At 37.3% G+C, this 14,882-nt stretch overlaps 1 protein-coding gene across 12 annotated transcripts in view; it reads left to right on the plus strand.

Annotated features, from left to right (window-relative positions):
• eag (potassium voltage-gated channel protein ether a go-go) overlaps positions 1-14,882 on the plus strand; it is a 145,295-nt gene that overhangs the window by 94,234 nt on the left and 36,179 nt on the right. For 5 of the 12 annotated variants that reach the window (XM_069109933.1, XM_069109934.1, XM_069109941.1 and 2 more), the window contains 4 exons: positions 292-392; positions 5,515-5,647; positions 11,765-11,822; positions 13,491-13,597. In XM_069109933.1, the coding sequence (XP_068966034.1) occupies positions 292-392; positions 5,515-5,647; positions 11,765-11,822; positions 13,491-13,597 (399 nt within the window). Of the gene's footprint in view, positions 1-291; positions 393-5,514; positions 5,648-11,764; positions 11,823-13,490; positions 13,598-14,882 lie in introns of those variants that run through there. The other 7 variants (XM_069109937.1, XM_069109939.1, XM_069109943.1 and 4 more) reach the window with 3 other exon arrangements.

The raw sequence follows: 14,882 nt of genomic DNA on the forward strand, positions 1-14,882 counted from the left end.
GGATCCGATGTATATTTAAACGATTGTAATTCATTTTATGGAAAAGTCAGGGATTTATACTGACAAGGAAATAAATAAAGGAAGAAGAATTTAATTAAAAATTATTCGCCCGATTTATGTTGAATTTCATTTAGAAATTTTGATTAGAACTCAGAACGATTTTTCTCTTTTAAATAACTCCTCTTCTCGAATATAATTTTTTAATCAAATTCTTCTTTCAATTCTAATTGTACGAAAGAATGGGAAAAACACGAGCTAATCTTTCCGTTTGTTCTTTTTTTCTGTTCACAGCTGACAGCAGTTTTCTCCTGGCGAACGCTCAGATCGTCGACTTCCCTATTGTCTATTGCAACGAAAGCTTTTGCAAAATCTCTGGCTATAATCGTGCCGAGGTAAATAGCCTGTTCTCCGCTTTCCTTAAGCCTCTTTCGTCCCACGGCGAACGTTTCGCGACCGGACTTACCTTTTCAATTTACCCCTTCCACTCTTTTTCAAACTTGTTCCATCGACCAAACCTACGATAATCGAGTTTCCACGGAGAAATAATTGTTCGGGATATTTTTTATTTTTTTTTTTTTTTAGTGATATTTTTATATTAAAATATTGACAATTATATTTTTATAATTATAATACAAACGTAATTTTTCTTTTATTTTATTTTATTTGGTAGAATTTTGCAATCAATTCTCATTGAGAATGCGAACGTAATGAGAAGAGGAAATACGGGAAGATACGTTTCGGAACGTTTGTTTGGAGTGTCGTTTGGTAAAATCTTAATATACTGGGTGGCTCGCAATTTAGTATACAAACTTAGTCGGTGTATCGTACGGATGAAAATACGAGTAGAATTTCGCATAGCAATGCGTAAATATTTGGTTGGAAAGTTCTAAGGAAAATATAAAGTGCAACAAATACGCTTGTCGATACACTTTTCCTCTTCAACGGAGAATAGAACAAGATACATAGTGTTTGTGGTACACGTTGTGTTACGACCGTTCGTGGAGAGACGCGGTCGCTAGGAAAACGCGTCAGCGAGAGGCGTAAATTCTTGCTACGATTCTGTTAATCGACGCCGCGAAATAGTCGTTCCCCTGTTTCGATTAAGATAACAGAGGTGGTTCAATGAATTTAACACTGTATTCACAGGTTAACATAAAATAATATATTTGATAATAATATGATGAACACGCCACAAATTGTTTAACAATGAATAAAGCAATATACTATAGAAAGTTGACTCAACTTTACAATATCTTTCAATGAATTCGTTAGACTTTGTGATTTTGATTTTGCTCGTCAGACGTCTCGATGTATAACGTTTGGCTCGTCAGAAGGGACTGATCGCCTCTCGATCGTTTCTTTGTCTTGTTTGGAAGACGACCCCCACTATGCTCGGGTCGCGTCACCGTTCGCGCCTATGATCACGTATGCCGCCTTCTTGTGTGGAAAACGTAACGGACAAAAATCGACGTTTCTGGAGCTCGCTGCTTGGCAACTATGCGCTCGTCGATACATTGTATATGATCCGCCGGGCAGATAAGACGATCTGCCTGCGACACTGTAGGACCGCGAGCGACGGTTAGAAAATACAGCCTGTGGTAAGCCTCGTGGCGTAACACGTTGATATCAATTTATATACCGGCACATTTATATAGTATAATAATTTCGATGTGTGTTTGCTATTCTCGTGCGTGAGATTCAATCTCGAAACGATAAATTCTAATATTTCTTTGAACTTTCTAACACTTTGCACCGATAGAGATGGAAGATGCTTCCACACACAAACATAAATGTCTATAGCTTTACGTTCGTGTATTTTTCTTGCGAGACACCCTGTATAGTAAGGAAAAAGCACTTCGATTTATCTAATTTTTTATTGAAAACTAATAAGCTAATTTGATTTTTTAATTCGAAACGATATCTGAAGCGCGTTATGATAATCGAAGGTTGCACTATCCGATGAAAATTCATCAAAGTAATCGGAGATAACAGAGAGTTGCAAAATTTATACGAAACGATGATGTGGATAAGCTCGTAGCGCGCTAAAAAAAAGTAAGAAACGCCAAAAAGTCTCGGAGGTTAAACATTTTCTAACCCGCCTCACGAATTCATCACCGTATCGGAATACCTCGGTGAAACTCCCATATACCAGCCATTTTCTCAGCAACTTTGCACGTTAGTTCGGCGCTTCTTAAACTTTCTTCGTCCGCCAATCAAATTTGTCTAGAAAAATTTTACGCAACCCCGGTTTTTACAACATAGAAACGTACGGTACACGGAATCGACATGCAAAAGAAGACGATGATCGATAATAAATGAAATTATTGTATTACTATTATTATTATTATTGTTATTGCTATTCGATTTTAAACCATAGCTTGTTATGTTTATAATTTAGATTCGCATATTTGCTAGATTCGCGTATTGACCAGATGAAAAAGTTGAAGATTCGTAGGTTATCGACGTAGTACAGCATCTTCGACGTTTCTCGGTCTTAGCGATATTTCGATTTTGACAATCGTCGATGACGAGTACGTCGTTTCACCACAGATATTTCGTATGAAATGTTACGCGCGTGTCTAAGACCATTTTAGAAATCGTTGAAACTTCTACGCTAATTCCAAGCAGAAATCTACAATAGTTGAACGATTTTTTGAAAAGCTGTCGTCATCCACCTGTATCGATTAATAATTTCACGAATTCTTGTTCGTCGTTCATTGACAGATGATTGACATTCTTCGTTTCGCCGATCTTTGACGGTTGTAACAAATTTTCACCGCCCCATGAAGCTGAGTTTGCATTGATCCAGTGGCGTACCAGTCCAGTCCAGTGGTCCAATCCAGCACTGGTTCGTAACTGGTATAATGCGATCGGTGTTTTCGTTGCAGTGAGCGTTTCAGACCAACGACTGAATCGAAAGTTCTCTTTTCAATCTACATTCGAGTAACGTTCCAGCGTTGCTGGAATCGTGTAGACTCGATATCCAGTGCTGGCTGAATGTGTCATTCCAGTAAGCAATCCAGTGCAACGACTGGATGGAAGATCCTCTTTCCAATTCAATTTTTACCTGCACAGTGTCACTGGAATCGTGTAGCTCGACGTCCAATGCTGGCTAAAGAATAGTACGATTTATCCAATGCCATTAACCAGCTAACTGCGTTCGACGTATATATACGTCAATGCAAAACTTTGCTTCGACGTATATATACGTCAATGTAAAACTTTGCTTCGACGTATATATACGTCAATGTAAAACTTCGCTTCGACGTATATATACGTCAATGTAAAACTTTGTTTCGACGTATATATACGTCAATGGAAAACTTTGTATACTCGTATACTTGTATACTTTGTATACTTTGTGTATACTCGTCGTGTATAATAGAAAATTAGCATTTACTATAAAAGGTCAAAATTTTAGCAAAAGGTAATATAAATTACATTTAGTTTTCTTTGTTCTTTCAGTAAAACTATGATGTATTTTACACAAAAAAAAGTTTGATTATTTGATTATTCTCTTTGGTATATCGTTTATACTCCGTATAATGTACTGCCTTTTATAAATTCAGTTGATTATCTTCCCTAACGCATTGGCCGATTTCCCGAATTGTTTTCTTCACTTTACTTTATTACTTCTCGGCAGTTTCTAAGTTTTTAATAACAACACCTTTCTCTCCAACGAATTGTTGATTTTTTTATCGAATAAAACTGTAGTCTTCCCTCGTCTAGCTTTACTTTTCTCGTGAAATTTATAATAGGACTTAGGAATGTTTGCCCAGGGTTCGACGTATATACTCGTCGTTGCTCGATTTCAATCCTGTAAGTGATTTTTAAAGCTAATTCCCGCGATTAGTCGCTTAAAGTCTACGAAATTTCACGTGTGTTCGACAAACACTGCGATAACGTAGACATGGAACAGTTTCTGGTCGAACAACTGGAACGTAGTCGCCCGATCCAGCTACAGGACCAATGCAAACGCAGCTTAACTCTGTTAATTCTGATGCCGTACGAGCGATTCATAGCTTGAGGAAGCGCTGCGCTAGCTCAACTTTTAAACTAATTTCATTCGCGAAAATCACGCCCGATAATCGGATTATCCTGGCCGTTTAGCGCGGACGTAACCGGTTTAACGCGATTGTAGTTCGTCGCACCTGGCCCGGGCCGGTTTCCATCTAATTTCCCGATAACACACGTCGCGAAAAAACATTCATCGTGTACCTAATCTCACGACGATTCCCTCATTTCGCTTAATTACCAATTCTCTTCCTTAGTTCGTTCTCTCGTGAATTAAATTCACCAGGTTACGTTGGATTTATCGTAGCTAGAAACGTCCCGAAGCACAATGAATCGAATTTAGAGTTTAGCCACCGTACGATTTCCATTATACGCGTGAAAGCGTAATGGGAATGTTTATGGCATTCGTTCTTGGAAAGATGCGATGGTTGTAGCGTAATTGAGAGACGAAATTGAATTCCTTTTGCTTTTTTTCGGTTTTCTTGGTCGAAATATGGTAGAAAATGCTATTATATGATGATGCTATGTATGATGATTCGATGGTAGGAGAATTGGTAGATGTAAGGTCAGACGTTGGGATATCAAGTCGTTGCGTATAAAGTTGCTCTCTAATCTTTTAGACACCCTTTTTCTTCATAAACATAATGTTTTTTAATAAAAATGTATATCTCAGTTTCGTTCACTTTTCGTTGGAATATTTTTAAATAAAAATACGGTACATTGTTCGCTTATATCTCGAGCAAATGAATATAATGCAATCCGAGACGTTGAAAGTTCACAGTTTTCTAATAAATTTCTTCGTATTCGCGGTAACTTTTTTTAAACGGAAAGCGATAAAAAGATAATTCGAGTTGGAGTAGTGGGGGAATTTGTAGTTTGAAATATCTGGTGAATTCTTACTTCCAAACGTTTACTAATCTCTAATTCAACATTTTCGCCAATTGTTTGCTTAAAACTCATGCCAATCTTCAATGTGAAACTTTCGCCAATTGTGTCAAATTTTTGCCAATTTCTATTTCAACGTTCTTGATAATTATCACTCGCAGAATCTCGTGATTTCTGACTCGCGAATTTTCACCAATTTCTAATTCGCCATTTTCGCAACGAATTTTCACCAATTTCCAATTCGCCATTTTCGCAACGAATTTTCACCAATTTCCAATTCGCCATTTTCGCAACGAATTTTCACCAATTTCCAATTCGCCATTTTCGCAACGAATTTTCACTTCGCAACTTTCGTCAATTTCTAGCATGAAGTTGTCGCGAATTCCTCGCCTCAAATTTATCTCAATTTCTCATTTAAACTTCTTGCCAATTTTGACTCCCAATTTTTTGCCACCTCGTACTTGGACATTTTTGCCAATTTTTATACATTCGTCCTTTCTTTATTTTGGCCAAATTCCAACATCCAACCATGAAAACTGGTATACGCTAAAACTTTGGTCGTCTTCAACGACGAATAGATTAGATAGCGATGTAAATGGATTAATCTGCCGTCAGGTTATGCAAAAGTCCTGCCGCTGCGGATTCATGTACGGGGAGTTGACGGACAAAGATACGATCGCCAGGATCGAGGAATGCCTCGAGGGCCAGATTCACGATCAATTCGAGATCCTGCTGTACAAGAAGAACAGTAAGTACCCCTACGATATTTACTTCGCATGGGAGAAGCTTAAGTGTGGTGTTCGTGGCTTCTTTCATCGCTGGAATCGACGACTTCCATTTTAAAGGCAAACAAAAATCAAATCCACGTTTCGGACAGATTAAAGATCCTGGTCGGTTAAGATCGTTGAAAATTGTTCGTTCGTAAGATTAATAAAAAAAGAGGAAACAGTTGTATTTTCTTCAATTGCTAACCAATCTCTCTTTAATGGAATTTTTACTAGAAATTTCCAAATTGCTAACCAGTTAGTCGTTGCGATCTTTTTGAGAAGCGCGTAGCTAAAATGTGTGACAAGAAACAAGCGATGACGAGTATACTCGTCAAACATAGAGTATGTGTGGTTGCTCTAATACAGGATTAAGCTGTAGTAAAGTGACTGTTTTATTTTTGAATTTTGTTACCGACAGAGCTCTCGATAACAGAAAATATTGCCGTTTCTTCGCGACGAGTATACTCGTCAATCACAGAGTATGTGTGGCTGTGCTAATACAGGATTAAGGTGTAGTAAAATGACTGTTTTATTTTTGAATTTTGTTACCGACAGAGCTCTCGATAACAGAAAATATTGCCGTTTCTTCGTGACGAGTATATTCGTCGAATACAGCTAACTGATCAAGGAGAGACTCGTTTCGACAAAGATGTTCTTACGAATCTTCTAACCTCCAAAATGAGTTTCCCAATTGTATCTTCTTACGATATATAAGAAGATACGCGTATAAAGAGGAAGATATAAGAAGATTCCTTTTTTCTTGAAACGTTTCAAAGTAAAAAAACTGCCAAAAAGATCGAGACAAAGAATTCATAAAATTCTTGAAATAAAAATAATCGAAGTTTTCAAGCTACAAATTTGCTACAATTGTAACGTAAAATTAAGCTCAAGGAAGATAAAAACCAATTATCGTCCGCCGTAAAATTTTTCGAATATTTTTACGAAACTTTCTACTATCGCGCTATGCTTAATAGCCAACTATACGTATAACTATATTTATTTAGAAAACTGAATATACGAAGAGTGTAATAACAATAGATGACGGTATTGGTACGTGCGCTACGAAGAACGTGGAGGCGATTTGAGGCGGAACGCCTTTGGAACCTATAGACGGCCGGAAGTCGTCGATTGCCGGCGAAATGATTCTGACAGAACGCCTCGAGGCACGAAAACGACGTATCATTGTGCATGCTCGACGCTGGTCGACCACCGAATACCGAACTCTGTCTGCATTCATCTGTATAATCGTGGACTGTCGGCTTCGAGAGTTTCCCGTGTGTTTTCACGTGTTGTTGGTTGTCGTCACTGTCGCCTGGTTCACGCAGACTCGCCTCGTGTATCAGTACGAGTACCTATATATATTACTACCACAACACGAGTATATCAGAAATCGAAAGAGAGAGAGAGAGAGAGAGAAACTCTCCCTTTTGTCTTCATTGACCATTCTACTGTTCATTTCTGAATAGTCATTTCTTTTTCTATTTTCGTTAGGTTGGTGCGTATGAAACCGTCGTCTTCTCTAATGATTTCCTTTCTTTCTTCCATCTTTCTTTTATCTCACTAACTATTAACTAACGTTTATTAGCTACGCTAATCATCCGTGTTAATCTCATATTTGGATACTTAAATACTTAATTTATTAAATACGAGGCGTATCCAGAAAGTAAGTTCCGATCAACTGTTCGAAGAACGTGTGAAGAACCAAGATTTGTTTCGATTTTATTCGATCTATTCGATGTTATTTGAGTACCTAGGTATCTTTCGATACAACCGTCGTTCCTGTCTCAACGTTTATCGTAACGTAGCAGGGGTTCTCCGCCGCGTATTCGCATAACCGTCGTTCCACCGGGGGTCCTTTGAATCATCGTTTCCTGCGAAATGTTATCCATTCAAGACCTTTCTCGATCTTACAAAGAAAGAAATGACAATTTGGAACGACGCGTCGGTCGCTCGTAACGGAATCGCAGACGCGTTTCTTCAGATCCGCCGTAATGGAAGACGAGCGATCAAAACGTTTACGATCGAGTATCTGGTTTCTCAGCCAGTATAATCTTATTACCGTGAAGTGATGCGATTCGACCGTAAATTCCTTTTGTGGACGAACGTTTCCAGCGTTCAACGAGCGTAAAAGTGCGACAAACGGCACCTCGTCGTCGCTCAAACTTTCAGTTCTTATCACCGTCTTAAACTAAATGGAACTTCAACGATTGAAGAGCCTGCCGCGATGAGGAGGCTGCTCCACTCTCGGGTAATTTGAGCAAATCGATCAAATTAACGTCTTTGAGTAAATTTGTGTAAATTAGAGCTGGTTTGAGCAAATCTGAAGAAATTCGCGTGAATTTGAGCAAGTTTGAACAAAATCGAGTGGTCTCGAGTAAAATTGCGTAAATTTGAGCAATTTTGAATAAATTCGTCTGAATTTGAGCGAGTTTGAACAAAAATTGAGTAAGTTTGAGCAAGTTTGAACAAATTTGAGTAAACTTGTGAAAAATTTCGCGAGTTTGAGCAAATTTGAATAAATCCGCGCGAATTCGAGCAAGTTTGAACAAAAATTGAGTAAGTTTGAGCGAGTTTGGGCTAGTTTGAACAAATTTGAATAAACTTGTGAAAAATTTCGCGAGTTTGAGCAAATTTGAATAAGTCCGCGCGAATTCGAGCAAGTTTGAACAAAAATTGAGTAAGTTTGAGCGAGTTTGGGCTAGTTTGAACAAATTTGAGTAAACTTGTGAAAAATTTCGCGAGTTTGAGCAAATTTGAATAAATCCGCGCGAATTCGAGCAAGTTTGAATAAAAATTGAGCAAGTTTGAGCGAGTTTGAGCGAGTTTGAGTAGGCTTGCGTAAATTTGATTTACTTTGAATTGAGCAAATTTGGATAAATTCGGCTGGATTTGAGCATGTTTGAAGAAAATTGAACGAGTTTGGGTAAATTTGAGCGAGTGTGCCATATCGAGCCTTTTTCGAATCGTGTCTAGTTACTCGAAACTTACTGCTTCCTTATTCTTACCATATCCAAGCGAAAGATTTTTAATTTTTTTTTAAATAAAACAGAATGTGTGCTTCTAAGAAAAAACGCACAAAGAGCGGGGCTGCCTCTTACAAAACGAAATTTGTAATTCGTAATTTATAATTTATGCCAACATACGAACGAAGTTGGTTGACCTTCTGCAAGCACATCGCGTCGCTTCTTATGGCTTCTATACGTAAACGCCTGTTACTTTCTGGACGACCCTCGTATTATCGACGTACGTCTGTATTAATATTTATCTGCCTATAACGATATTCAACATACTCGTATCAAGTTTCTCTTCTGATTATTATATTTAATACTTCCGTATCAAATTTCTACGTTAAATATCACGTGCGACGTTTCTTTTCTCTCATTTGTGACGGGGTGGAAATGAAATATACGTGGAAAAAGGCAAGAGGAAATATAGACAGGCAGAGGAAAATTAGATTGGCGTAATAAGATACACAGTACAGTAGCTTAAGAGTAACAGAGCTTGTACGGACATGTGTACGTATCTGATGGAAATAATTTGCAGGATGTTCTCGAGTTTGCAATTCCCAAGGATTACGTAAAGAATTCGTAGAATTTGAAAATTCTTCGAACGCTACATTCTTCCACGAATCTCTCGTTTCGAAATGGTATGAGATTCGTTCCAAGATATTTGGACATCGTCCAGAGTTCTCTTGCGCGATGATATTCGAACCAATAGTATTGCTACAATAAATTGGCAATTATTAATAAATTGCTCGTTGCGACTTTCAACTTTACCACGTTGTCGATCTGTAACACTAAGCTCACCAGACTCGGTCAAATGACAGATTTCAATATTTTATTTAAAATTCTACGTTCGTCGTTATATTTTTCTTCGAATTGTTAGTTCGTCCATTTCACTTTATGCAAATTCCTGTATCAACAAAAGTCGGGAGATCGATTAATCGGATAATACGAGGATTTACATAAAGTTAGAGAAACAAGAAAAATAACGACGAAATTAAATGAAATAAAATTTTGAAATCGATCGTTTCACCGGACCTGGTAAGATTAGCGTTAAAATTTTCATTGTATAAAATTGTTCATAGGAATCGTAATATTGCATTTACGTATAGTTGTATCAACGTTCGATAAACGTACGTTACGATAATAGCAGGATAAGAAGCTGAAAGCAGTAGCAGGAGCCCGTGAAATTGAAATTTCACGGAAACGATATTTCATACGCACCAGCCTGACGTCTCATTCACGATTGACGACATTCTCAGTCACGACTCTTCTAATTTCTCTATTTTCCTTTATTTTCCATTTGTTACTTTTTTCTGATTCTCCGAGCTTTGTACGCCACTTTCGCGATCTGATATATCGGCCATTGAGATCGAAGCTTTCGGACAAGTTGCGACCGTCGCCAACGAAATATCCTAAAACTTTCAAAGTAACTTCGAAATCGAATGACCGACGCTGTATCGAAATTTGGAATATTTCCGAAGGACGCAAATTACGCGAAAGTTTCAACTTTGGCACGGTGACGCGCGAAAGTCTCCGGATGGATCCTTTGTTTTACATTGCACAAGCGTTGCTTCCAACTATTTTAACGCTAGAACCACCGATGGCAAAAGTGTGAAGTTTGTACAAAAGCAGTGAAAAAGGACAGAAAAAGAAGAATATATTGGGTTGGCAATTAAGTGGTTGTGGATTTTGTCATTAGATGGCATTGACAAAATCCGCAGTCACTTAATTGCCAACCCAATAACAAGAAAATACATAACGATGTATGTAATGTATTTTACAAAAAAAGATCATAGCAGTCCTACAAATGGACAAATGCAGGGGCAAGCGTGGAATTTCTACGAGAAATGAAGAATTTTTTTTATAGTCGATTATCTAACTATCGTTGATTAATGTTATATTGGGTTGGCAACTAAGTGATTGCGGATTTTGTCATTAGGTGGCGTTGACAAAATCCGTAATCACTTAGTTGCCAACTACGTAACAACAAACTTTAACGATACTATATTTGGTTATAGCGTTATCGACGCACGATAGAATTTGTAAAGTGTCTAAATTTGCCAAAATGGATATATTCAGGTTCAAAATTGACGGTCGATCGCTGGAATAAAAGCGGGAAAAATCGCTTCTTGGTGATTATTTGCCAATAAAAGCTACTTGTGCAAAGTCGTGTAAAATGTTGTATGAACAAAAATCCAGCTGCAACTTCACCGTTTCGTGCTACGATTTTCAAACCGAATTTCGTGCCTGTCGTAACACGACTACAACAGCCACCGGTTAGAACACCAGTTTCCCCATCAACGTTAATATTCTGCCACCGATCCTCGTCCGGTTTTAACTTTATCCAGATAATCGGAAAAATATGGTAACGCTTTCCACCTGCATCGAAGTTTCACGTACGCCTCGAATGGTACAGGATTTTCCACTGAAATTTCTCGTATTTTCCATAATCCAAAGCTGCTGCTATACCATGTTTGACGAATTTACGAATTTATTCTTACGAATGGCATGTTCGAATAATAACCAGTTACGAGATAGACGTTGTTTTTCTTTTTAGAAAGAAATTCTCAATTTATGGTAGGAAATAACACACAACATAAGTTTCAAATAACATGAGACAGAAAGAATCTCGGACACGAGCGAGGAATATTCTTCGCCTTTTACCGTTTACTTTCGAGGGACGTCGTTGCACTGCAAATACCTCGATACATCGCTTTTGCAATGTAAAGCAAAAGATCTGTGGAGCAGCTTTAGCTATCGATGGTCCAGTTACGATTCGATTGAAATTCGCTTGCAACTCGCGAAAACGGATTTATCGGCGGTCGGTGCGATTGCTCGTTGAGCAAAAAAAAAAGAAAGAAATTCGACAGCGACCAGTAACGAGCTGAGATCGTGTCGAAAGGAATCCCAGACAGATTGAAACTCCAACGAATAATCCAACAAATGTAAAAGAAAAAAGAGAAAAATATAAACCCGCCCTCCTACGTTCTAGAGACGATCCTAGCGATCTCGTAGCGATCCTAGCGATCTTCTAGCGATCTCCTGACGATCCAGCCGTGCGAAATAACGAGAGTGATCGTGTTCTGTTTAAAGGTGCCCCACGAGGTATGTCTAGCTCAGGTTCGCAAAAGAGTGCTCGAAAAACCCACCAGTAAGTCACCCTCGAATCTAACTATAACAAAAACTATAACAAAACACCTAATTTATTATATATATATATCTATAATTTATATATATTTATACATAGATATATACGTAAATATAAGTATACAGTTAGACATATTAATATTCGGTAGAGTCTCCGTATTCGTTGCTTCGTACAGAAGACGATGATTTGGATATCGTGTTGCTTGTTGTACAAGAATATCAGATGTTTGTCGTAGCTTGAAAATACGTGTGAAAAATGTTTTCTTCTTAACGATAACGTTTAACCGTACGGATAGATTTATCACGAAAATGAAATTGCCCTGTTCGTTTCGTAAATTGGGTAGAAAATGCTTGTGATGGAAGCATTTTCCTCTTTGAATCCTCCTCGAAATATGTGCTGCGATTGAGACTGATAATCGTGCAATTTCTCAATAACTTTTGTTTTAATTTATTTTTGATTTGGTATATTTATTTGAACTTATTTATTACGATGTATTAGGTTGTCCGAAAAGTCTCTTTCGTTTTATAAGATGATAATAAATGAACAACAATTTCTGTTTTATATTATTTTATTGAATTAGATATGACCCATTTCGTTATATTTCTATTATTATGTTCGTGCATAATTCAATAAACTAATATAAAAAAAATATTGTGCTATTATTTTCTTATAAAACGAAAGAAACGTCGGACAACCCAATATCGTAAGTTGTTTCTTTGTCAAAATTGTTTTCCCCTTTCGTGTCACGTTAGACGCTCGGTGTGTCGTTAGTCGTACGAGATAAATCTATTTCGCAATTCTAGCCATTTGCAAAGATTACTATGTGGATTATGTTACGCAGCGTAAATAAGCTTCCATATATTTCAGTAACGTAGAAATAAGACAATTTTTTCTCCAAAATCTATGGTTCGATCGATCTTATCGATTTTAGGAAGAAATTGTTTATTGTACTTTGAAGTTGCTGTGAATGGTTCGTATTCTCGTAAAATAAGCGATATTGTGTTTAACGCTAACCATACCAGACCCGGTGAAATAATTGCTTCCAAAATTTAATTTAAAGTGTCTCTTTTGTTCGTCTAACTTTACGTAAATTCTGACATTAACGAAAATTGAAAAATTATTAATGAGATAACAACGACCAGTTTTAAAATTTAATTCCAAATTACACTTTCACTTTTTTACGTAAATTCCTACATTAATAAAAATTGAGAAATTGATTAACTAGATAACAACGACCGGTTTGAGAATTTAATTTCAAATTGCACCTTCGTCGTTATTTCTTCCGCTCGTCTAACTTTACGTAAATTCTGACATTAACGAAAATTGAAAAATTGATTAAGTAGACAACCAATGACCAGTTTCAAAATTTCATTTAATATTGCGCCTTTGCCGTTATTTCTTCCGCTCGTCTAACTTTACGTAAATTCTGACATTAAAAAAACAGAAAAAATGACGATGAATGTACAACTTGAAATGAAATTTTCAAACCTGTCATTCGACTGGACCTGCTAACGTTAGTGTTAAATCATCTTCTCTTGTACGAAATTACCAATACAGAGAAAACACCATAACCGAATATCAATCGATGTGAGATAACTGTGTATCTACAGATATTGTATTAATGTACATTTCGAGGTATATTGTATACGATTGTTATACACCCATCTTTAGCCTGAACAAGAGACGACACACGTACAAGGATCGTCGAACGATCCCGGGACCAAGGGGCGGCCATAATGAGAGGACGCTATTCGACCTCCCACCTACTCTTGATTTCAGTTAATTCCCCCCTGAAATCTTTGTCCTAAGTACTAGACACACGTATTACAACACGTATATATCGGCATTTTTGCCAGATTTTGTCCTTTTGCCAGCCAGGCGAACGACACGCCATTCTTTACGACGATTTATCTCCACGATTTATCATTTATGTTTCTCTTTTCTCTACGATTTTTTTTTCTATGAATACTACTGTTTCGGATTTTAGTCGTTATTGCTTGGGTACAGTCTTTTTCCGTAGTAACGATTTTTGGGAATGTTCAAGCTATTTTTCACGCGGAGATGGTATCTGCACAGTATTGAAGAAATTTCTGTATTTTATTTTTGACGTTGTTCTTTTCGTCAACTGCGTCGGTTCTTTTTACGAATGGTAGTTTCGATACGTTTTTAAAGGAATTGAAAATTTGGTTACTTCGAGACGAACGTCTGGGAAATCTTATTCCCGTGGAAATCGCAAATTTTGGAAAGGGGAAATTTTGGAAGCGAAAGTCTGGACATTACGAATTTCGCAAGTCATTTTGGAAAATCAAAGTTCCGCAGGAGTGAAATTTTAAGATGCTCGAATTTGGGATATTGCGAATTTTGGAAAATTCGGGTTTCGCGAACCGCAAATTTTAAAGAATCCAAATTTTCCGGTTGTAGGTTTGAAATTTTTGGAAGATCGAATTTTGGAAAACCCGTGTTTCGAGAATCGCAAATTTAAAAAAATCAATTTTTCCGGTAGTGGGTCTGAAATTTTGGAAAGCTCGAATTTTGGACATTGCGAAATTTTGAAAATCCGGGTTTCGAGAACCGAAAATTTAAAAAAACCCAAATTTTCCGGTAGTGGGTCTGAAATTTTGGGAAGCTCGAATTTTGTAAAAATTTTGGAAAATTCCAATTTCGGGAAACCCAGATTTTGCAAATACCGAATTTCGAGAATCCCAAATTTGTTGTCGACACGGATTTTTAAAACATGCAAATTTTGAAAATCCAAAGTTTCGAAGAATCCCAAACTTTGAGAGTCCGGTAATTAGCAAACTCTGAATACCGAAAGACCGGAATCTAAAAAATCCCAAATTTCGTCAATTTGAAACATACGATATGTTCTCGAAATGCTCGAAAAAATACTCGAAAATTTAGTGGCGAGTATCGACGCAAAGAAACATATTCCCACTGTTCGTTTAACTTCTAACAATTCTACTCTTCGTTGCTACAAAAAAAAAAGATTTTCATTGATTGCCGAAACGATCGTTTCAATTTTCACAAAAATCGTGGCGGTGTCGTCGTGCAGAAAACAAGATC

Source organism: Bombus flavifrons, chromosome 3 (assembly GCF_040668555.2).
Source record: "Bombus flavifrons isolate JBK064 chromosome 3, iyBomFlav1_principal, whole genome shotgun sequence".
Taxonomy (NCBI): domain Eukaryota; kingdom Metazoa; phylum Arthropoda; class Insecta; order Hymenoptera; family Apidae; genus Bombus; species Bombus flavifrons.